This window comes from Atta colombica, unplaced genomic scaffold, assembly GCF_001594045.1.
Source record: "Atta colombica isolate Treedump-2 unplaced genomic scaffold, Acol1.0 scaffold126, whole genome shotgun sequence".
Classification (NCBI taxonomy): Eukaryota; Metazoa; Arthropoda; class Insecta; order Hymenoptera; family Formicidae; genus Atta; species Atta colombica.
Window position 1 is genome coordinate 6,039,732 of NW_017259213.1, and position 26,537 is coordinate 6,066,268.

Consider the following 26,537-nt stretch of genomic DNA (forward strand, 5'->3'; position numbering starts at 1 on the left):
AATAATAATTCCTAAAGTTTCATTAAAATTTTATTATTTAAATTTCAATTTTTTTATATAATAATATATTACATGCACAATGCATAGAAATTACACATGCTCGTTTTAATTATTACCACAAACGTTTCTCCTTTAGAATAATATTATGCATTATATATCAAAGTTATTTATTAGCATGTCCAAATCACAGATAAAGCTTAAAGAACTTTCTCAGTATTTAGAACCAGAAAAATGAATATTAAGTCGTCGGTTTATTCGATGACTGAAAATTGTCCTACTTATTTTATGTGCCGTAACGAATGACGATCGTTATTTACTACTTGAGACTTTCCATGGCTGTTTGTCGGACATTGCGAAACGCAAACGAGCTTCTACTAATCACGCTACATGCACGATGCAGTGCATAAACACGTCATACGAGGGACGAGCGATACATCACGCGTATCGGTATGCGGGATTCGGGAACGTGTACATCCTCCCTATGCACCCTCTGCATCAACGAGTAACATCCCGTATCATTCGTGATTTACACCTTCTGTTTCCTGTAGCTAGTGCGAGCAGCGAACGCAACGACGGGCACCGAACTTAAATATCTCGATAGCGCGCTCGAGACCCAATATTCACCGAAATATTATACGCTCCGTGTCCGTAAATCATCTCAATAAATCAAAGAGTCACGCACCAGAGAGTCCACGAATTATCGTACGCATTATCGAGTTATAATATCGAACTAAGCGTAGCTCTGTTATAATTAATGTTTTAAATATGGCAAGTCGCCTGTTGCCGTATGCTTCACAGAAATGTATGTTTTAAAATATATGTTTTTTTAAATTTCACCATCATTTGCGAGAATTGACAAACTTTACACATAATTGAATTTATCTTTACATCTTAATCTTTTAATTCTCAAAAACAATAATAGATGGTAAAAATATTTTGAAAAATTCAACACTTTCGAAAAATATATACTTTTAAATACACTTTTGTAAAGTGTCTTTGTGAAACCATTTTTTAATTTTATTAAAGATATTTTTTTTATATCTCTTTAATCTCTTTAATCTCTTTATATCTCTTTAAATTAATAATTTGAACTTGAAAACAAAAAATTCAGTTCCCTCAAGAGATCAAGAATAACGAACGAATGTAATTGTTCAATTAATAAAACGTGTGTATATTTAATGATATTAAGCGGAACGTTTTGGTTTAACCTCATCAAGCATTAAATAATAATCAATTTGAAACATCCAGTTAAATAAATTAGAAATAAATGAACAAGTTTTACAATTAAGCCATCAACGTGGCAACACGCAATATATATAGCTTTATAAGCGTTTAATAATAAATCAAACAGACATCATTAACAGTCTAAAGTCTTGTGACACATACCTTAAACTATTAATGATATTCGCAATGTTTAATTTGTAACTCAGAAGCTGTACGTTGTACCGCCGTGATACTATGACCTAATTGTAAAATTTCTAATTTATTAACTTGGATGTTTCCAATTAATGTATATATTTTGCGACTGATAAGGGGAATTAGGCTTAACTTTGTTAAGCCGAAACATTCCGCTTAACGTATATTAAATATGTAGATATATGTTTTATTAATTTAATAATTACATTGACTCGTTTCTTTATACTTTCGGTCTTTTTATTTTTCAATATAGATTACTATTGCCGTTTTTATTGTTCTTCAAGAGTTTTTTATTGATTGTAAGAGTATTTGTAAGAGTATAAAACAATACATGTCTTTTATTTGAACTATAAAATATTTAGAACTCATCAACATCGAGGAGAACATTTGTGTACATTTCCTTGTAAGAATAACTTGAATAGTAACACGTGGTACATATTCCCACGGAAAATCCTCTATCTATCGCATTCGCATAAGACTTGATTGACGGGTGGTTAATGTGGTTAACCGTGCATCGTATACCCGTAGATAATCAAGAAAATCGGGTTATACGGCGCAAAAGTGGTACTGTCGGTTCATATACGTCATGCGAGGACCGAGATAATTTCATTAGCTTATGGTCACGGAATTCCAAGCGCGAAGGATATACCATCACAATGTGAAAACAATGGAGAACTTCTCCCGCCCACTTGCTCGCCCTGTTCGCTGTTCCATCTATCAAAAGGAAACCACCTGAGTCTATTCTACATTTGAAAACTTTCTGGCCAGGTATAAAATCACGCCTCCGCCAAAGTTCGAAGCTAATACCGAAAAGCGCAGCGACGTTCACAAGGGGAATAAACGAAATTTGTATTTTTTTTATTAGAGTGAATTAATCAAACTGTATTAGTAAACGTTAATTGACAAGAAGTAAGAACTTCATCAATAAAAGCAACTTTATTGAAAAACTTTTTATTTTTATTCTTCGAGTTTTATCTTAAATTAATTTAAAATATACATAGAAAGAATGAGTTTGCTGAAGTATCTAAAAATTTCGCTAGACACAAATTTAAAAATAATTATGTTGGGTCATTAAAATAACTATGTTGGGCTTTTGAACATGATCAATAATACTGTAAAAAGTTTTGACATTTTAGCAAGCACCTTGCTGAGCATCCTACATAATTTTGATAGTCCAACAAAATTATTTTCAATTTCAGATTTATAAGCTAAATTTTTAGATACTTCAGCAAAACTATTTTTTCCGTGTAGAATAGATTTTTCTATACTTATGTAAAAATTTATATAAACTTAAATTCAAACTAATGCTATTACACTCCAAAATCGCATATAAATCGATAGAAAGCTTTCCTTTCTGAAAGTAGAAATGGAAATTTATACAATTGGATCTCATCAATTATACCCTACGCACCTTTTGTGGTATTATTCCACGATAAAAGGTAAAACTGTGATCTCAATGTTCCAGCCTATTAAATTAATGATGCAATAACGAAGTCCGAATACATGGCACAAAACCAACGATTCCAATTTAAAAACTCGCTGTACGAGGAATATCACTCGCACTCGGGGAACTAAAGTAAATTTAGTCTATCGGGCGAGCCACGTAATCCGGCAGCAGCAGTTACGTTGTTGCCTCAGGAAGTTGGCAAACTATTTCCTATTCTTTTTACGCCGTTCAAAAGTGAGAAAAGGCAGGAATTGGTTAGAGCTCAGCAATGACGAGTTCAGCAACTTCTTAGATATTTCAAATTTAGAAATGCAGGAACATTGAAGTGGAATATATAATTATATTATATAATTATTTTCGATCTGGATTAGAACTAATTCTTTCGAGAGATTGATTTTTTTCATATAATAGATATTCTTTTATTAATTTGTTGTAAATATAATTTTTTTCTATTTTTCTTCCTTTCTTAATAATTTCTTTCTTATCATTTCATTGATCTTACTTTCTATTTTAAAAATTCAATAAATTTTAAATTAAAAAAATGTATCACAATATGCATACAGACTTTTGAAGCGAATCTAATACAAAACTAAACGCACATATTGATGTAACAAGACTACTGAAATCAAAAAGCGTGTTCGCTTTATTGTTCGAAATTGCTTTCCTTTATGCACGGTCAACAGAATCGACGCAACGTTAATCAATCAAAAAGCTTCAAAACATATGAAAGCGTTTTAAAACACTATCATGCGTGTTAAATGAAAAAAAAACAAAAGCTTTTTAATGTACAGTGCTTGAAATACTATCAAGCACGTTACATCGAAAAGCAAAAACGCTTTGAAGTAATCAATAATGTAACATCATAGGTTTCATCCAATTCGGAAAACGGAAACGTTTTAAAGTACTGTAAAGTATATTTAACGTGTTGAAACATTCCTTCTTTCTTTGCATATTTTATTCTGTGCTCATGATATACATAATCTTCCTGAAATACTTCGTGTCAAACTGTGTTTCATTCCTTTTAAATTTAATACTGTATTTCCTTATCACTCGTTTTGCAGTTAATATAATAAATTATTTATCTTATTTTTTGTTTCAGTTTTGTTTCAAAATGGTCAATGTTTTTTCGCTTTCAGTAAAAGTCTACTGTTACTGTTAAGCATCCTTCGTTTCAATTTCAAGCAGAAGTGTTTTTGTCTTTTGTCCCAGAAAAGTCATTTCTGTTGCCACTCTCTAAGCAAAACCTCCTTTCTCCAAAACCGAATGAAATCGGTTTCGTGCTTGCTCCGCGCAAAGACTGATTTTCTTTAAGTATAAAAACGTACAAGATTTCGTAAAAAGTAATTGTAAAAACTAAATTGCAAAAGAAATACTTTCCGGAGAATTATTACTCTTATATCTTAAATAAGATTACTAAATAGAATTTAGTCCAATTATTCTTCAAAAGCTGACTTAAAGATTTAATCCAGAAAAGAAAAAAGAAAGTTTGATAATTAAAATTCTTTTTATTTATAAAATCCGAAAGTAAGATATGTAAAATTCTTTTACATATCCTAGGATCGAAAAAAAACTACTTTCATTCGAAGCAGTAAAGCTTTCCTTAGCTTCCCTCGCTTAAAGTGGATATAATTATGCGGAAGTATTCCTCCTTATGTCGGAAATAAATCATTTCGATACTTCAGCTAAACGTGCCTTTACGACCTATCTCCAAGTACATCGTTATAACTGCGATATTAAACACTATCCACACTCGGTAAATATCGCATTATGGCAAAAACGAATAATCACTGTTATGAGACAAAAAAAGTAATATTTTTCATTTATATTTTGTTGTTACGATAAAGAATTCTCGCACATTTCATTCTGGAGATTATCTAGAATCTCGATAATAATCTATAAATATAGTAGATATCTATGCTAACACTTAGCTTCTCTTACGTCGTCATTTTTCTCCCCTTCATGTCCTTCGTCTCTCTTGCTCTTTCTCTCCCTTTCTCTCACGCTTACATATCGATCGGCTAACAATAGGAATTCAACGGACAATCGGAAGGGGAAGAAAGGCAGAAAGAATAAGGGAAAGGATGGTTGCAAACGATGAGGCACGAAAGACATGAAAGACATGAAAAAGGAAAATGAAAAAAGATAGAGCACAACGTCAAACAGCCGACGTTATGAGAGAGTGCATTCGCCATAAATATTGAATAACTGAAAAAATTCATACGCGGCTTCAGTACAATACACTTACGAAGATTATTTTATGACGTAATACTCAGTAAGCTACGTAAGCTATAACACACATGTATAAAAAATACATTCAGTTTAATCCATCAGTCCAACTCCGTAAATGCTTTATTAAGTTTAATTAATACTGCATCTTTTTATATTAAGAGGCGAGAAAGCTTCTTTGGTTACGTGATAAATCGTTTGATGATTTGTTAAACTGCAAAGTGACAAACAAGTTTTAGATAATTGTAGATAATTGTAGTTTCAACGGAAACGGTTCGACCGACCTAAGATGGTACTTATTATCTTCTTCAAGCAAAATGCATAAAGTGCGACGTGACGTAATAACAGTTGACTTTGATGAATAAGGCTGGACACTATAAGATCGTTTGAACGTTAATCGATGTTAATTACTTTGTTACCTCTTATTAGAATGTTCGCCATTTCCCGCTGAGCGCAAGACGGTGTAATCGTGTTGATTAAAACGCTTAAATTAACCTCCCGTCGGGTCGTGTCAATTTATTCAGCTTCATTCCGAAACAATTTATCGCCGCTGGTCTTTGATTAATATTAAAGCAACGTAATAAAAAGCTCTCACAGATTTCTCTAAGACATTAATGTTTCAGATGATTAATGCTTGAATTATTTTCATCATTTATCTAATTAATTTATTTTCTAGCATAAGTAAGTATTGTTTTAATAATTTTGCATAAATGTATTTTTTAAATATGTCCTTTTTATTCTTACAAAGAGATTTATTTAATGGAATTAATTCATGGAGATGCCCTATATTGAATTTTGTTAATTCATATTATTTGTTTGCATGGGTACAATTTAAAATTTTTAATTAAATTTTATATAAAGTTAATAGAAATACGTTACTTTAATAAAGATTAATTTTTATATTAAGCAAATTTCGATATTATTTTGGAAAGTTTATTGTTTATAAGTTAAAGTTCATAAAACAATAAAAATCGACCGGATAATTTAAGAAAATTTTAAGGAGAAATTTTATAAGAATTTTATGAGTTTCATAAAATTTAAGTTTCATAAAATTTAAGTAGCCAAGTTTATCCATATTTGATAGAGTGAGAAGCTCTCTTCTCTCTCTCATACATTAAACGTATTATATTATATTAAACGGTACATTAAACGCATTCTAAGTGATACATAATAAATATATTCAGAATCGTTGATAAACAGTCTTAGTTATATATTTTTGCATACTACGTACGTTGTATTATATTATTGAAAAAAATAAAAAGAAATTATTTATCTGGAAAATATCCTGTGTACATAAACATAATTTATTCATGAGATTTGATACTCATAGTAACTTGTAATAAATCGATATAAAAATACAAAGGAGAAGATAATATTTATTCTTAAGGACCAAATAAAGCATAAATAATCGAATGCTTAACGAAGAAACCAATGACGCAAATGACATTATATATATATATATATTTGTAATTAGGAAACCGAGCTGTTGTACGTTCACATCGGTTGCGCAGTTGCTTACAGGATCAATTTTACTGTCGCGAGTAACAGGATGACAATATGTATCATTTGCGAAACGTTGTAACAATCTCAGCATCTGAGTGCACAGCATATGGTGCTTTGTAGCTTTTAAAATAACTAAATGCACGCAACACGATTATTTAATATGAAGTAAAAAGAGAAGTAAAAAGTTTTATGAATCACTTGTGTCGATCAATAAATTTACGGCAATAAAAATCAGAATATTAAATTAAGCTTCATATTTTGAACAATTTAAGCTATATTTCAAGCTCAAATTTGCTTAAACAATTATTATTATTTTAAGTTATGTGCATTATTTGAAATCCATCATAAAAAATATGTATATATAATTATCACGCTGTCTCAATGATCTCTATTAAAATTGATTTCATATTTTAATCTAATAAAATGTTATTAAAAACATTAGCAATTATAAGAATCTCTATTGTAAGAATATTTTAAGTCTCGTAGAATATTTTTTAAATATCAAAGTTCTGCTATGAGTAAAAATTTTCCTAGAATACTCTGTGGAAGAATATAAAAGAGATGAAGACGAAGAAAGTAGAATGACCACATGCTTGGTCAGCCAGGCGCAATTTTTCTTTGGGAGTCTACATAATTTAGTATCCTGAAATAAAAGCACCAAAAAGTTCTTTACGAAAAACACAAACTACAAGACTTTCGTACAGTGTGATATAATCCAAGCAGAAACTTGATCAATACATCTTCATAATGTCATTCATATGGTATGTCAAATTTTAACCAAAAATACATCATTCGCACTATTGGAAACATTCGCGAATCCAAAAATATATGAAAATAGAGTATGGGGAATTTTAACTTTTAAATATTTAAAATATTTAAAATAGCAACATTAATCGCTAACTGAAAAATGAGGAGAAATAAATTATAATTAATTTAATTCTAAATTTGTCTCTGCATTCCAGAGTTTACAGTTAAATATATGAAACAAAGTAGCGACTATTTTTTTAGTCAACAGTTTATGTATGGCTACACTGCCTGAATTTCATAACTTGAGCTACTCTTTTTAATTCTTCTGTTTACATATCTACGCTGTGTTGAAAATTTCTATTAGTAGATTGTAACTTCAAAATAAAATTTAATATTTTTATTAAGACAATTCGATGTTATTCTAAAAAGGAAATCCACATCGATCATGCAAACATAGCATATACTTTTTAATAAAAAATGTGACATACTTATATTTTTATTAATCAAATTAAAAACTTGATGAAAGAAAGAGAAAAAGAAAGAGATCAATTTATGTTATAAATATATTCTTGTAATTTTCTTAATTCTTATCAATTTTTAATTATTTTCTCAAAAACATAAATTTGGAAAAACAGTATGAAATTTACATGAACATAAAACTTGTAGTTAGGATGATTTACAAAACTAGTATGATTAATTTATAGCTTTCAGTTTTTAATAAAGATAATCTATCTAAATAATTTCTGATATTAATTAACACTCTAAATATAATATTCAAGATTTTTCAACATATATATTGTACTCCTGCCCTATATATATATGAATCTATATATTTTACATCTCTTTATGTGCAAGACATAAATGATAAAACAATAACGCATTATAAAAGGAAAAATAATAGGTTTGCTCTCTTTATTATGATTTCAAATAATATCTTTTTATAATTTTTCATCATTCTTACTCTGTTCTTTTCATGATATAATTAAAGAGAAAATTAAATTATTTCCTATGAGCTACATACGAATATACGCGATATATGCAATTTACAATAAGATTTTCAGAAAACGATTAATCTAGATAGAAATTAAGATTATATTAATTATTAAGATTAGTTCCATTAAGACGATAATAATCTTATAAATAAAGTGTGTGGAATAATGGATTTTAAATTAAGAAGATAAGTATTTTGGAAAATGTGAATAATAGTATTATAATGTTTGCCTGTGCTCAAAGTTAAAATTATTTATAGCAAAAATCAAATAACTTACTTTTGTAAGTAACGGATTATAATAAATTGTATTAAAACGCATCAAAATTCTATCATCTATATATCTCTTTCGCTCTTCTTTAAAAGCATGATATTTCTGACAAATATTTGAAAAGACATAGTAAACAGCGAAAAATTATTCATATAAGATATAAGATATTCGAGATACCTCCATAGTTCCAATTTCTACCCGTAGCTTTTCACTAACCATACATTCATTTTTATTCGTCATAAATTTCATTTGATTCGAGCTTTTTGTCGCTTCCTAAATAAAGTTTATTTATCATATCATAATTATCGGATCGTGTAATTGGATAATTATGTGTCCCGAAAAAATACGGCCATTTTTATGTAGATTAAAAATGCAAGCGATATGCTAATTAAACACCAAGTTTAGAAATAATTTGATAAAAATGCGAAATTTATTATGAGCTAAGAATGTCGTGCGTGTCTCATAGATATTTTCTATATTCAACAATACGGAATTGATGTCTTAAAATACTTTTACATGGTGTGAATTTATCTTTTGTGTAGATATTAGTATTTATTTAGATTCAACACAATTCGCACACGCTTCCTGATTAAACGCTAAACAAAGTAATAAAATTAAATTTTCGTCGCATGATTTATTTTGAATAAATTCGCGAATAACAGACAGTATGTATATAGTTCGTAAAAAGTAATATAATAGCTAAATTTCATTTAACATTGAAAAAAATGAAATAGAAAATTTCTAAGAATATATTTTTAAAGATTCATCATGCGAGGCTATAAAAAAATCATAATATAATAACTCTTTCATGATGCACGTATTTTCATCATCTTATGTGAATGGTACACGAGTTATTTATATTTACGCGGCCATATTTTGACAATACTAAAACAATATGTTTAAAAATTTTGGAGAAAATTTAAACATACAATATAATTTCAACTGTCTAGACAATTATTAAATTTGTCAAAAAAATTAAATATTTTATTAGAATCAAATATTTTATATTAATAATTATTTTAATAGAAATAATAAAAAATGTTATACATTAAAAAAGTTATAATTTCATAATGTGTACAATAAAAAACTTGTTTAAGCATATTTTACTTCAAACTTTTAAAGATAAATATACAAAATAATTGCCTTAATACAAGTAATATAATAAGAAATATTTGCGTATATATTACCATATAGAAGCTTCAAAGAAGCTATCAAATAAGTTTCTTTTTAAAGTCCATTTGCAAGTTTGTTTCTCTGTTGCTTGAAAAGTAATTGAAACTTCACATCCGCGTTTTCTACTAACATAACCGTCGGTTAAAAATTTTAGGGAAAGAAGTTATTTTATTTATTAAAGTAATTTTCTAAAAATTTAAAAAAATTTAGGATAGCATAGATATGAATAACTCGTGTTTTAAGAATTAATGAGCAGACGTCTGGTACCATTCTGGTTTCGTTCTCCGTACCATTTAGTGCAAAAAATCGAATAATACAGAAAACGATCTAAAATTTATCTACGAGTTCGTGAATTAATTTTTTAGCAATCGAATTATACGATCGTTAAAGGGTTAAGGGTCTGCCTGCAAGGTCCAATTGTATCGACGTTGCCAGCCTTGTAATTTTTCTTCACAAGGTCTTTACAAGATTACCATTTTCCCTGAGCTGACGATACAAGACGACGTCACGAAATGCTTTAACGGTCGTCACAAATACAGCTTAACCGCAAACCATCGAAGCGAGTTACAGGCCTATTTCGGAGGAGATGGACGAGTATTCGAGATTAATTCGAATACGACTACGGCCTCATATGTACATGCACAACACATCACGTACAACTACACACGTTCCATCGTTATATGTTACGAGAAACTTAACAGAAAAAAAAAAAATAAAGAAAAAAATACACGGCAGATTTGCCTGATAGAACTTCACCGGTCTTCGTTGCGAAGCAGACTTGTTTTCCAGAATTTTCCATTCAGCGCCACTGAATTACCCGGCATTCGGCCTCTCGCTAAAAGAACTCTGCTCGATTTGCGGATACATCGTTGACGTTTCCATTTTCGTGAATAGCGGGCGTTCGCAGTTTCCCGACGAAATCCCTCTTGTGGTTTAGCACCACGGTCGCGCTTGGAATCGATTCTTATTCACGCTCGCGCTACCAATCGTGCTGATCTATTCGCCGATAGAAAATTTCGTAAATCCCTGTCGAAGTTTTCGAAAAATACTTTTGAAAATCTACAAGCGAATTCAAAACAGCGGCGCAATTTAGATGAAACAGCGGAGGTGATAATTCAGTGACGCGCACAAGTTTTCAGGGTTCCTCTGGGAGAACTATGGTACTAACGATCATAACAGCCCAAACTACGCCGAAATACTCTAATGTACTGCTATTCGCACTGTACAAATAAATCACCGTGTTTTCCTGATTTCCCTGCAGTCGAGGTGTCACACGAGTACCGAGTTGAATAATACGTTACCATTCATATTTTCCATTCATGAATATGGAGAATTAAAAGAACACGTGGGATTACGCGAGAACTCTGTTAATTTACTACATATTTCTGGATTAGTCGCTAAATTGTAACTGTTTTCTTTTTCTTATACAAAGAAAGAGAAATGCGTGACATGCGACGTCATTCATACAAATTCACACAACGTCTCTGTCGTGCTGATCTCTCTGTTACAGAAATAATACTCTGTAAAATGAAATTCAGAAATAAAAATATCGTTTCGCAAAAAAGGAAGTAGTAAAATATTTGTTGTTCGTATTTATAGAAGTTGATGATAAAATTTGAGAATAATTTCTGCTTTTCGATCAGCTATACCGTTATTCCCCTCGAGCTATTCATACGACGCGTTTTGTTCCATCGCGATTTATATTGGAAAGCATGAGAATAAACGTCACAACGCATTTCTAAAACGTGCATACACTTGGGGCCACAATCTCGACAGCCATTGAAAATTGTATATTGCTACATCCATTGTTTTTACCTTCTGTCATGGAAAATTCCGCAGTTACTCGTTTCCCGGACCAAATCGCATGCAAATTTCTTGATAATCGAATCGCCAATACGATTAGAATGGATTACTGTCTCTATTTCCACGTTTAATACTCTCTCATTGATATTTGACATAAAACCGAATGTATATGCAGATTGCGACAATTTTATGATTTTTTTTGTGCGTATATACTGCTTCTCTCGTGAAAATATAAATATTCCACGCGTTTACAGCACTGATGTAAAAGAGCACGCTCTCTCTCTCTCTCTCTCTCTCTCTCTCTCTCTCTCTCCCCCCCCTCCCACCTTCTCTCCCTCCCCCCCCTCCCCTTTCCTCTTCTCTCTCTCTCTCTGTACAAGAAAAACAAACTAGTAGAAAAAAAAAATAATAAATTTTGTTCGTTTTCTCCTGCATTTCCATTTCCGTATGTAAACCAGTAAAAATTTTAAACACTTATTTATTTTACAAATTTATTATTGAGATATGTGTAAGTGATAGAAGAAATGAAGTTTCAATCATCGCTATTTTGTTGTGAGATAACCGATTAAAAATGTTTTAATATACCGTTGAAAAATGTCGATCATTTCTGTGGATATCGAGATATTCATTGAACAGTTTTTTGTTCGTTTGAAAATCGGAGAATAGTTTATCGTTATTCAATGCAATACTATACAGAAAGTCTAATAGAAAGTCTGTTCTTGTCAATCATCACGGTTACGCACGCATTTGACAATATCACGCGTATCTTATATCTAACGGAGAAAAATATAAACAGAGGAACATCAGTTGAAGTAGTCATGAAAAGCACGTTACGTGAATGGTTTGCAAACGATTGTTCTAGCTACTTCATATAAATGTCGAGAGGGGTCCAGTTCTATTTAAAGAGTTCAGCCAAATGCCCATCAAGAGATGGAATTACAAAGGACTGTCAATCTACAATGGAGGGATAGACTTGCGCAAGTAAAAGCTTTCGAGCAAATACTAATATTTAAATTCCTTAATATCTCTAATTGATAGCTGACCGTTGAAAAGTAAAATTAATGAAATTTACATTATAATCGAATTTCGAACTATTATATTATATTTAAATCTCTTAAAAATTATTTAAGAAAAAAATATGTTGTTAAAATGTTAGTTAGCCAAATTATTAGTCTCTCTTTATAGTTCGCAATTACGTTTATATTGTATTATACAATTTTTTTTAATTGGGCCATGTTTAGAAGTAAACGTAATATTATGACAACATTGAGTTCAATATTAACTTAGCATTGGTCGACCAATTAAAAATTCTAACCTAATATTAAATCCTTAATATGGATTATTCATATCCTGAGTATTTTTTTCTTTGAAATACTAGGAGCACCTAGTACTAAATAATCCTTTCCTTCATGTTTAATTTACAATTTTATAAATACTTTCTAAAGACGTTAAAATGTATGAAATAATCACTTAATAATTGTTGTATACTCGTAAAAATAATAAAAATTAATCCGGAACACAAATAATTCATGATGAGTACAATAGTAAAGGAAATAAATCATCGTATGTATTAAAGATTAAATGTTTTAATATCTTCAACAGACAGTAACGTGTATATAGTCTTCAAAAAAATAAACCACAAGATTAATGACATTGTAATAGAAATGTCAACAAAATTATCACTCTTGTTTGGATATTATCAACTATTTAAAACTGCGCATATCAGGAGACTAGTAATGTCTCGCTAAACGCTAAGCAGCGTTTAAATAACCACATCAAAAACATGTTAACAGATTATATAAGAGAAAAGCATCATGTACGCAGTGAATGTCGAAAATAAATGTGCGCAATCTTGGTACACACAGTTTCGAAGAATTATTTGCACAAAACTCGTTTAATGCCGTCTATTTTGATATATGTGTACATTTTAACGTAAGCACGTGTGTGCGTGTGTGCGCGCGTGTGTGTGCGTGCGTGCGTGTGTGTGTGTGATATAATCCTTCAAAATATTTTTATATTGGGTTGTTCGGAAAATTCGTGCCGCAAAAGATTTAAATTTAATAAAAATATACTAAAATTTAAATTCTTCTGCGTTTCAATTTTCCTTCAAAATCGGCACGAACTTTCGGGCCAATATATATCACACAGCATATAAAAATTATAAACAGAATTTTATCTTAATTTCTGACATGAATTATAGATCGTCTAAGTGGAGTTTTAAATTTAAAAGATTTGATTAAAATTTATTTTAAACGATTTATATTAGAATTCAAAATCTATTACGATTTTATATAATAAAAAATTAAAAGAATCAAAATGCAATGTAAAATGTATATTAAAATGTAGACTCATATTCTAAAATGCACATAAGATTACAAATAGTCTGAAATCTAGTTTAAGATTCTACGAATCTTAAATCGACTAAAATGATCTTACGAAGCATAATCTAATATCAGTAAATTTGATCAATCCAAGAATATATTTGTGCGATTAATAGAATAGATTTGTGTAATTAAAAATCTTTGAGCAAACGTCAATATTTAAATTTCTTAATTGCTTCAACAGACATAGTCCGTTATCAAAAATAAAGCACAGAGTTAATAGTGTATTAACTGTATAATACGAACGTCAACAAAATTGTTGTACTAAATAATTAACTTCCCTAAAAATAAAACGTTCTCTAAAATGTCAAACAATTTTGCCAAAAATGTGTATACTTTACATAGTTCACAGATTATAAAAGACAAGATAATTACAATATGCTGTTTAATAGTGAGTTTCAAATGTATGCTTTATCTCAGCACATAATTCGTAAAGTTACGTAATAATCAGAAATTCACAGAATCAAATAATATTTCAAAGCAAACGTTACCTGGTAATAGTGTCAAGTTTTGCTTTGGCTTTGCCATACTAAGCAATATACGCAACGAATTGGGACCTCTTGATTACTCGGCTAGAGATAGTAATAAATAACCCATAATGAATAATCCTCGTTACGAACATCGAATATCATTCGGCGATATAAACGATAATGTTCATCAATAACGTTCTGCTGGTACAACAAAATTTTGCAGGTTTCCGTTATTCAGGCTTGAGAAACGGAAGATCTCTCACAGCGAAATTCTATCGTCGATAACGCTTTTACCGGTAAAACGAACTTACCGACGGACAATTCCGCTGTTGATACTTAAACCCTCTGACCGTCTAACTAATATTTGGTTGTCCTACTGTACGTAGAATTGCCGTTCGTTGCTCAGACAATAATGAAGCGATCTACGAGCTTCGCGCAGAGAAAACGTTCGACGATAAACCACGCACTCATTGTGCGAGAGAATAAACACGAAATTGTCTTCAATAGCATCGCTACGTCGCTATAAAATATTATTTTATCTTCGTTTAATAAAACGAATGTCACAATGAAGGTACTCGATTTTATGCGATAAAATAGAATAAATAACGTTCTTAGTTATTCGTAAGAAGAGCTCAAGATTAATGATACTCTTTGTCAAGTTACAAATATATTGTGGTATCTTCAAGTGATTCAGAACAATGTCAACAGCGACAAACTTGCGAGCGAATAAAAATAACAAACGCATAATGATTGTAGTTTGTTTACTTTTCGTTAAAGTCAACGTAAAATGTATTCATTTATTCTTACGTAAACTTTGAAATATTGTATCGCCACTGGTGACTGCCATATATAAAAGAAAAGATAAATAAAGACAAAAAATATAAAAGATATCTGTATATATCTCGTTATAGTAATTCAAAATTTCTTTGAAAGAATATATTTGTATGGAAAATAGACTAAATTCAGAGCTGGATCGTAACATTAACTGCTCAATTATTTTAATAAAAAAGAAAAATTCGCACTTACCCAAGAGCCTTCGTGCTGATTAGAGGTGTCTTTAGATTCAGAAAACCATTTTTCTTAGTAGATTGTTGTTGGCTCGAAGCGTCGCCATTATCATTTTGGTCCTCGAGATCGTCATCTCGTTGCTTGGACTTCCTGGCGCGTAGATAGAGCCACATTGCTAATGCGAGTCCTACTAGAATTGCGAGAGCACCGACTGTTCCGAAAACTGCTGTCAGTATGACGTCACGGCGTTCCATGCCCACCTGGAATGCATAAGGAAGCGCAAATCGATTGAGAGACGGACACATTTACATCATTCGTGTCTGTATCATTCCCTTCGTCTGTATCACTCCCTTGAGACACGAAAGGCAACCTAACAGATCGAAATAAACGATTAAGGCCCAGTTCCACAATTCACGGTTAACTCTTGAACCGAGGTTCAATTTATTTCTTATTTATTTCCAATTCTAGAACTGGGCCTAAGTCTCGTAACTCACATTCAAGACGCGAAACAATCTGTCGTCTTTTACGATCGTTGCTGTAAATTTCGTGAATAAAAAGTAACGAGATGTTACCGTTCGTACGCGATGTATAAAAGACAGGAGCATTATCAACCTTATAAAAAGAAACGACGCCGTAAACTCAACGAACATAAAGACGCGGGATTTTTTTTCAAAAGAAAGAAAGAAAGAGAGAAAGAAAGAAAGTGTCTTAAGAATGTCTTCTTGCGACAACGAGAGTATATCTTTCATTCCAATGACAAAACCCGGTATAGCCGGGCACGTCCGAAAAATTCATTTGCAGACTTCGCACGTACGAGTGGTGCTACAAGTCCGCTGCAGCCAAGGCGAGCCCGGTCAATACGGAGTACACCTTAACAACGGAACTATACATGCAGTCCCTCAGACTCAATAGTCAAAGGAGGTATCGCGTTAGATGTTACGCCCATGAACCCAAACCATCCTGTCATTCCATGCACGAATGAGATTCAGCCTTAGCAATTTGTGGTATCTACACGTGCACGCGCGCAAACTATTTCGGCTAAACCTTGGCCATGGCGTAGATAGGCCATATACAAGATAAAAGGACTCACATATGTTTCGATCGAAAGATACCCGATTGATTGGGGCACTCCTGAATGCCATTATCTTGATCTGTACATTATAGCATGTCAATATGGCGGGTTTTTTTATGTCAATACATCAATGCAAAAATGATAAAAAATGTTAATGTCTCACACTTTCAAATTATTCACTCATCATTAGATTAGTTTCTATTAAATATATCATATTTAAATCGATAAATATAGAAAGGATATGAGTTCATTTTTATTCGAAAATAAGCTTTTTTTCTTATTAATCTAAAATACGCTTTGAATGCAAATAGGTTACTTGTTTCAAGCTAAGCACCTAAAGACGTTGAAAATGAGTGGGAAAAGAATTGCCCTTTTATTTAAATATTAAATTCTTTATAGTTTTCAAGCAAAATGATAATATAATTTCAAAGATTTTGTATTATATTTTGGAATTTTATTCAATACAAGATGATTTCTTATATCAGAAATATTATAGTTTACCATAGATTTGATATTTTTGAAAATAAAATAAGTATCTGTAGCACACTATAAAATTTTTTTTGTTAACAATGAGTGTAGAAAGAATATAAGTGAAAAATTTTTAATTTAATATATTGAAGAAAAATTCTGATTGAAAACAGACAAATCAGAAGTTTCTGATCATATCAAAATTCTGATTATCTCAGCTAAAATTATAATGAAGTCAACCAAAAAATTCTGATTTGTTTCTTTTCAATCAGAACTGTTATTAAGCTCTTTTTTTTAATGTAAATAATCATTTTAGAAATCAGAAATGTCAAAAATATTGAATGTATTTAAATTCTCAAAAATAATTTTATCAGTTTTTTTCAATGAAATTAAAACAATTTTTTATTAATATTAAAAAGTTTGACAAGAAAGACTCACATATCCTTTTTATACTCACTAATTTATTATCTTTGAAAAAAAGTATGAAAGTAAAAGTATAAAGGAGAAAAATTAATTTTACACATTTCAATAAAAGTATCAGCAAATTTCAGAAATCGCACTGTTATAAATTTAAGTAAAATTTAGAATGAAAATTACAAATTAGTTTGATTGCTTTATAGTTCTAATGTTACAACGAAAGTTCTCTTATTAAGCATACTTTTGAAATCTATAATAAATTACTATAAGCATATTAATAATCTTCTCGTTATATACACGATAAAAATAACCTTAATTAATGAGTAAATTTTCTCCTCTAATCCAAAATGAATGATTTTGTCTAAGATGATTTCATCACTCTTAGAATTAAATACCATTATATATTCAAGAGATATGTTCATCCCTTTACACGGTAGAATCAAAATATAGTCTCGGTTCTCGTTAGTAACTACTCCATAAATTAGTTTCGCTTTATCTCTTTAAGCAGATGACATGAATACAAAAAAGTACAAAGCATTCTAGAGGAAAGCTTCAAGATTTCGCCATTAATTATTTAAGCGCTCTGAATGGGAAATGTTACTGTATCGATTTGATTCTGCAAAATTTGAAATAGCATCTGCAATTTTCCCGACAACATAATTATGTACAAAATTAATGTATAGTTAGAAACTCAATGTCTCCTCTCGGGATACTGTCTCGCTCGTATTTCACATGTCTATAATTTATACACATTATATTCACAACGATAGGATAAAAACCATAGATTAAAACGAGCAACTCCTATATCTTAAGAATGTGACATGTTATGGCCCTCTTTGTAATGTATGCTTTTTAAGTTACGCTAACGTGCTACTAAACGTATGACGAGCGTTCTCGATTCACGCAATATAAATCCTCAGCGTCGAGATCAAACACGTTTTCTCCCCTATCCCCAGAAGTTATGATAAAATATATATGATCAATGTCTTTTTCTTTTGACTACACACCACATTTACATAATAAATATAAATTTATATAAATTAAGCTCTACTCCTTGCAGAAATATTGACAAATGTTGAATACAGGGAAAAGATATGCGGTAATAATGCAATACAGCACTACCTCATTAACGTTCAGGTCATGTTTTAGTAGCAAATGCGACGAAGCCGCATCGCGGAATGAAAAGCAGTTCACTCACAGAAGAGGTACTATTTAAATCCATTACGTCACGCATCCCATCGAAATGCGATTATCAGTCGACAAAACGATCAGTTGCGAACGCAGAAAATACAGTACAATCATGCGTGACTAATCAACGATGGCTTTCAGGCAATTTTAAATGCGCACAATACACAATTGACATTTTCGTCCGTTAAAAGCCGATGAATTATACAGGATGTCCTGCGGCTAATACGGCAATTGTATCGCAACGATAAGTTAGTATTATGTTATACAATATATGGTCATATATATATATTAGAAGTGTTTGATTATTTTAGCATAAAAAAAACTTTTATAAACTTTTTTGAATTTATTTTTTTATAATAAAAATTCAAAAGTGAAAATGCATATTCTATAATATGGAATAATTTTAGATTTTAAATATTTTCATAAATTCTTGATTTATATTCTTGATTTTTTTTTTAATAGGAAAAAAATAGATCCATATATAGATAAAATTTCATTTTCTTGATAAAAAAAGGTGTAAATAACAGTATGAAAAACTTCCCATGTAGTGAAAAGAAGTTATATAGAATAAAATGTCCACTTGAATTGAACAAAGAGGATTATATATATATTAAATGTGTGAATGCAAAGGATTAAGCACACAACTCGTTTTGTTGTTGAAAATTACACTACCGCGGATTACGATAAATGCTGCAACGTGGTTTACATATTGAAAATTGCATTATGTTATGCAATAAAAAGTATAAAAATCGCATGGCTTTATACGTTAAGGATTTATACGTTAAGGATTTATTCATACAGATTGTAAAGAGACTGAAATGTAGAAACCATCCATAATCAATGTCAGAAACTTCGTATATTAAAATATACACTAAAGACTGTTTGATCAAAAAAAGATGGTATTACGTTCTGGAGAACTTATTACATATGCATTAAGTTTCATAATAATTCTTAATGCTCGAGTGTAACATCACAAAGCGCCTTATAAATGCTTTCAATTTCATGTAATGGAAAAAGTTTTCGTTGTACTTTAAATATCGTTAACATAAACTCATCCAAAAATAAACTTTTATCATAAGTTAATTATTTATTTTTGATTAAAATATCTTCTCTATGAGATAGAAAAAAAGTTTCTTTCTTGTTTTGTATGTTCGGATCAATAAGAAAAGTGAGCGAAAATGTCGGTGTAATAGTTTTCAGCAGATAAAAAGCTTTTAAAATGTAAAGTTTTAATGAATTAAACTTAAAAAAATGTAAGTTTTATCATTCATACATATTTATAAATAAAACACATCAGTTTAACGTTGATATTTGAGATGTATAAGACGGATTAAAATTAAATTTTCATTAAGAAGTATTTTAGCATTATTATTATATAAAACTTTCAATAATGATGTAATGGGTAAAATAATAATCGATTAAAAAATTTATGATGTCTCGTCTGTAAATATATTTATTTAATAAAAGAGGTCCATTAAGCCAAACATTATGAAACACTATAATGCCACCGTTTCATTACATTACGTCAATTACTGCATAATTAAATGAACTTTGCTTGTGCAAATGTGTTACTTACAAGTTTGCGAGCACGGACTGCTGGATCGACTGCTCTAGGAGGGCCATTGAAATTTGGATCCAGCTCCGAGAAGTATTGACCCGCAAGTCCCATATACACCATGTTTCCCTTCTTTGCGATATTAGAAATTGCTTTTTGTTAACGAAAGTCTCACCTATGTTAATAAACCTTTTGAAGCTCTAACGTTGTTGAAGAGCATGGAGTCAAAGCTCCATCTTATAACTAATTTATGCAGAACGATATCGAAGTTACATCCCAGGAGCATACATAAAATACAATGTTTAACGAGAGAAGCAGATATGTAGTCCTTTACAACAACTCATACATAATTTGAAAATTTAAACAAAAAAAAGACATTATAAGATATAACCAGCATGTTATAGGTCAAATGAGATTATCTCTTTCTCTTAGTTTAATAAATTTTTCAGACAGTTTGAGAACTTTAACGAGTATTTCATCTTCCCTGATGGTATTCCCATTTGGCTGTCCCCCCCCCCCCCTCCCCCCAGATACATAAGATTACTCACAACTTTCGTTGATACGCTACTAGGTCACTTTTCTAACTTTTATATGCAACGAATAAATAATTTCGCTCGAGATGATAATGTTATAAAATATAATTTATAATAACATCTCGCAAAAATTTTAAAAGACAAATTATTCACTTGTACGTCTTGAAAAATTAAAAATGATGAATGATAACTCCAAACCGTAGTCTATATAAGATCAGGAAAACCAGAAGTGTCACAATATAGACAAATATTGCATCCTAGCGAAACTTCTGTTGTTGGAAAAGTAATACGGTTACTTGGCAGATCGACAAAAGTTTCATGCCCATCAGTTACAACGATGTCGTAACTTTAAAAAATTTAGTGTATTTCAAAACTTTAAAATCCTATACCACTTATCAATACCAATATCCTTGACAATTTGGACAACATAGGATACAAAAAGAATATCAAGAATATATGCAAAAAATGTCGTGTTTACTCGTTGAGTTTGGAAGATGAACGTCGAGAGCTTCCGAGAATTTCTTAAAGTTAAATGAGATCGTTAAAATTAATCTTCGTGGTTACGTCATTGAACATCAATTTAAGCTTCGTTTAATACGACATACTTGCTGCTTTTGCGAAAATATCATAAATTCTTTGATATAAGTAACATAAAAATAACTTTGCAAAAATGTTATCTCTTCCCAATTTTAGTTCACTCTTGATTAATAAAAATTTACTATCGTATATACTTAATATTTTAATGTATTTTTTCATAATAGGCGCAGATTAAGCTTACATGATTGGTTAACAAAAGTCTCATTGATTCGTTGATATACGGTTTCATCAATTACGACGCATATTAACGCAAATTACGTAACAAAATTACTTTCTTGATAATATAAAGTAAACGAAATATTATAATAATAAGTCTTGGTGACGTTCGCACGAAGACTGTAATTTTGAATGTGAAAACAATTAGATGTTCCTAATAAGCCGTCAAGTTGAGGTATAATAATCACCGAAATGAAAATAAATCACTGGCAAAAATAGATAATGCAACGCAAGCAAGATTTTCTTCCCTTAAATCATTCCAGCACAATTCCTGAAATTCCAACCACGAATAAGGGTAAGTTAAGATTCAATCCTAATTAAAGTTCCATCGCGAAGATTACAATCTTCGGATTATCTCTTGAGTCGATAATTGCTCTCGCAAAAAGTTTAAGTAAATACTGCTAAATTTAATGTTTCCTACTTTAAAAAAGTGCTGTGATAATTATAAAAAGATTACAAAACTAAGCGAAAATAGTGTGTCTCATGTATTTTATTGATATGTCGTAGATTTAATCGCTAATGTGTATATACAATTAAATTTTAATTAATTAATTCAAATAATTTAATGTTTAACAAATTAATATTTATGAGAACAAATATTAGCATTATACTAATTCTATCATAATCATTTCTTAGAATAATTGCCATAACAGCATTAAAAGTCTCATTTATTACTTATAAAAATACTTTTAATATTATGCAAAACTATTATAAAAATACAAGGCGTTATAAATATTATATATTGTATAATAATATTGACAAAAACTATTAAATCTTAAAAATAATTTTTTTAAACAATTATTATTTGATAGTTAAATTCAATATTGTATTTTATGTGATTTAAAGCAATATAAATGAAAAACTCAATAAATATTTATTATTATAAATACAATTTACGAAAGATTCCGAAAAAGGTGCAAGCAATAACAAATAGTAATTTCCTCACTGTACATCGGATACTGCTTTCGAATTATCTGGGATTTTACAAATAAAAATGGTATGAGATAAACTCTTTTCAAAAAATATCTTTATAACATTGAAAATAAAAAAACAAAATTTTGAATGTGTAAAATTTTAGTATCGAAGTGTATTTGGAAAATGATACCACATTTTCTCATAATCTTGGTACAGGTTGATAAATATATATCTTAAACACACATTATGCACGGAGCTATGAGGTTACAAAGTTATTGGAAAATAAAGGTTACGCAGTAAAAGTCTTTGAAAAATAACGTACACATGGAGTTGTACAACGGGTTTATGTAGTACATTCTTTGAAAATTGACATAGTTTCAATTTTTTCTTAAATCTCAAAGAAGACTGTATTTTTAAAAAATATTTTTAAGTCACGACATTAAAAAGCAATTCCAAAAAAAGGCGGAATATTGTGTATAATTCTGTCTGCTATACGTTGATTTTGTTCTACTAAAATTTTTCTTATAGAATATATATTCTTAATAACTTTAAATAAAAAAAACATTCACACATCAATTCATTACTTTAATAAGAGAAAAGGTATTACGAAATTTCTGACGTAAATTTCCATAAAACATCTTGAAATAAACAAGGAAAGAATAATTTGAATGGTGATAAAACTCCAACACCTTGCTTTCTCAGCATCTCCATTTCCGCGGATGGAAAAGGAGTGCAGAAATGTGCATCTGACAATGAGAGTAATCATTCGCTCGAGCGCGCTCGACATTCATTTCGCCAAATTTTCCTACGATCTGCCTTCCCGTTGTAGTTTCTGGCGTTTCGCCAAGAAAAAAAATACGGAACTGTGGCGGGGCAATTAAGATACACGCCGCTGAAAGGAACGTGGAAAGGAACACCCATTTCGCGCCAAGCAAGCGCATGTTCGTCTTTAGGAGAAAAACCAAGCGAGCCCTCAATCGGGACGGAAGTCGCGACGACGGCGCGCGAGTTCAATGATGTAATTAATCTGTCCGCTTCACTTCCGGTAGAGCCGTAGGGTGTTCGCCGGGTGGAGACGAGCGAGTCGCGTCGACGTATAAATCAAACTATCAATTGCTCTTGTGTACCACGCTCGGATATAATAATCCACAACACGATTATAAGTGCATATCGCTCGCGCATACAGACGACACGCACGTACGCACGCATGCACGCGGATTCAAACCTGCGCAACGTGTATACACGTATGTGCGCGCGCCGTCGACGATGGGGCGGAAAAACGTCACGGGAGCGACCTGTATATCTTCACCGCCGCACCGAGCAGAAAAACGCGTACTCTGGAAGCGAACGGGAAACGCAAACGCCGCCGGGCACTTATCGCGCACCCCCTGCTACTACGATAGATGCGACGGGTGAGAAAAAGCCGCGGGGTCAAACGCGGTTCGCGCCGTCGCTGCTGCCACCTTAAAGACAACAAACACGCATAACGTTCTCTAACCCTCTCCCACCCCTTCTCTCTTTCTCCCTCTCTCTCTCTCTCCCTCTCTCTCTCTCTCTCTCTCTCTCTCTCTCTCTCTCTCTCTCTCTCTCTCATCTCCACTGCCACCATCCGTCGACCATCCGCCGCTCGATCGTATCGTACGCTATCTACCTCCCGTTTCGTTCTCACCCAATTTCCCTCCCGCCTTTCCGCACCCTCTCGCCTACCCCCTGACAGTGCGCTTCTGTCTTCGTCCGCTTCCGGCGCCGTCTCCGTCCACCGCGCACTCTGCTAACTTCGCTCGCCGCGGATGAATCGCGAATCGCGAGCAACACGACGGCAGGTTCGGCGCTCTCCGGAAACGCTCGTCTACGCTCGGAGGCCACCACCGGGACCAGCTGTTGCCCTCTTTCCCCCCTCGTGCGTTACCCCGTAACCCCGTGTCGTAGATGCCGTAGATCCGAGGATTTCATCCCCTCGTATTCTCTCGCTCTCGTTCTACGACCGCCCATCGCTCGTCCATCCGCGCATCGTCGAAAAGCCAATTACGCGACTTCCACCTTTGCGTATATGCATCCGTATGTTAACGAGGCTCGCGTCAGAATGTATTCAGCACGTGGAAATAGAGTGGATTTTGCAAGCGGAACGGAGAGAAGACTGTCAGTCAGAATTCCGAGATTGCCCGAAAGCGCATCCGGTACGTGTAATGGGATTAGCGGTTTTAAGTTTACACGGCAATCCACGTTTCTCTCTCTTCTCAAATTTTAGGAACAAAGTGGAATAGGTAAATTTGAAAGGGAGAGAAAATTCACTATTTTCAAAACGTGACGTTGAAACGCGTATACAACGCGACAGGATTAAACCACCGGTATTTGTTAACGTTTTTTTCTTTTCTCTTTGAGCGATTTAAAAATTTTAGCGCAATGTTTTTTTTCTAATACAATTTTATTAGTCGTTATATTTTCCTAATTTACAAATATTTAAATCTAATTACAACTGAATTAAGTTGTAATTTTATATAAAAATACAATTTTTTAAATATAATTTTAAATAAATATAATATAAATATGATTTTATAATTGTGAAATTGATTTAAATTTAGCAAAAATTATCTTCATCCATTTGTACTTTCGAGAAGTTCGCAAAGAAATAAGTTTATTGTAAATTCTCAACAAAATGAAAAAAAAGCTAATGGGAATAGACTGCGCACTTATGTAAATATATATAAAACATCGTATTTAAACGTTTACATTAAATTATAATAATGTAAAAATTGTAATAATTTAACACAAATAAATGCTTTGAGACCCAAATCGAATACTTCAGTTACGCTTCTTGAAAGGCAGTCAACCATTTCTCCATTAAAGAGCAAACTCATGCAATTAGATGATTGAATGACATTAAATGACTGGGATATGGAAAGTTATAGAACAAGTATACAACTAATACAGCTATTGCCATTCAGATATTAATCAATTTACATTATCAAAACGCAACTGATCAGTAAATGCATTCTCTATAGCGCTAATTTCCATTAGCCCTTCTTATTTCATTGAGACATTTTACTTGTTATTTCGTTAATTTTGTTTGTCATTATTAACCTTTTATTGTTCGCAACTTTTTAAAAGAAGCTTACTCGAAAGATTCTTCTCAAAAATAAAATTTATAAAATTTTAAAAATCTTAATTCTTCTGGAAAATCTACATTATTTTTGTATTTAATCTTTATATGTTCAATGCTTATCTTGATTACGTTCTACTATTTGTATTCCCAAGGAATTCGCAATTTATTTAGTCATACAACAACTTTCCAAAAGCTGTTCAGATAAATTTTTTTTAAATACGTATAAGATAAAAAATATTTAAAAAATATAAACTTTAAATTAAATTTTTTGTACGATCAATCTCAATATATTCAATGTTTATTTTTATTACATTCGACTGCAGTAAAAGCTTTTCAAAGAATTATGGCTCGTCATAAATCTTCATCAATTTTGGACACAAATGTGACCCACAAAATATGAAGGCTTATGTATGACGTATTGCGATACCTACCTACCTAGGCTGAAATTTTCAGTCGTGTTTCACCATTTAAGCATATCCAATACCAACTCAATAGCGCTACGAGCGACGAGTGATGTAATGAACTACCGTCGAACATGTTACGGGAGAATAGCGTGATCAAAAATCGTGACTAAAACTTCGGTGCTACTTCACCATTGTATACGGTGAAGCAGCATGTAATGCATGCAATTGCACACGATCTGTCCGAATGAGACAGATGGCCTATAAAAAAAAGTTTCTTCATACTTTCTGCAATTCGTTGTATTTTATTTTTTGCCTTTGCCTCCGAGCCGTCATTCTAATTAAACAAGCAACATTGTAAATTACATCGCTAATAATTATAATTAAACATATTAGATTCTTATATATGTAAGCTAATATTCATGACTTTCGATAATTATGAATTATTTTATCGCTATTTTTATTTACAAATTATTACTATATAATATCTTTATTAGCAAATAAATTGTACATCAAAATAGATTATCGTTTTATAAAATTATTTAGACCTCACAAAGACACTGCGTTAATTGCCTTATTAGTATTTGATTATTATATTAATATTAATTAATAATATTAATTATATATATATATATATAT

General features: G+C 31.3%; 1 protein-coding gene across 2 annotated transcripts in view; it reads right to left on the bottom strand.

Moving 5' to 3' along the window:
* LOC108684183 (synaptotagmin-7) overlaps positions 1–26,537 on the bottom strand; it is a 158,072-nt gene that overhangs the window by 94,391 nt on the left and 37,144 nt on the right. For both annotated transcript variants that reach the window (XM_018188347.1, XM_018188346.1), the window contains exon 2: positions 15,452–15,693. In XM_018188347.1, coding sequence (XP_018043836.1) covers positions 15,452–15,687 — 236 coding nt within the window. In that variant the 5' untranslated portion in view covers positions 15,688–15,693. The remainder of the gene's footprint in view (positions 1–15,451; positions 15,694–26,537) is intronic.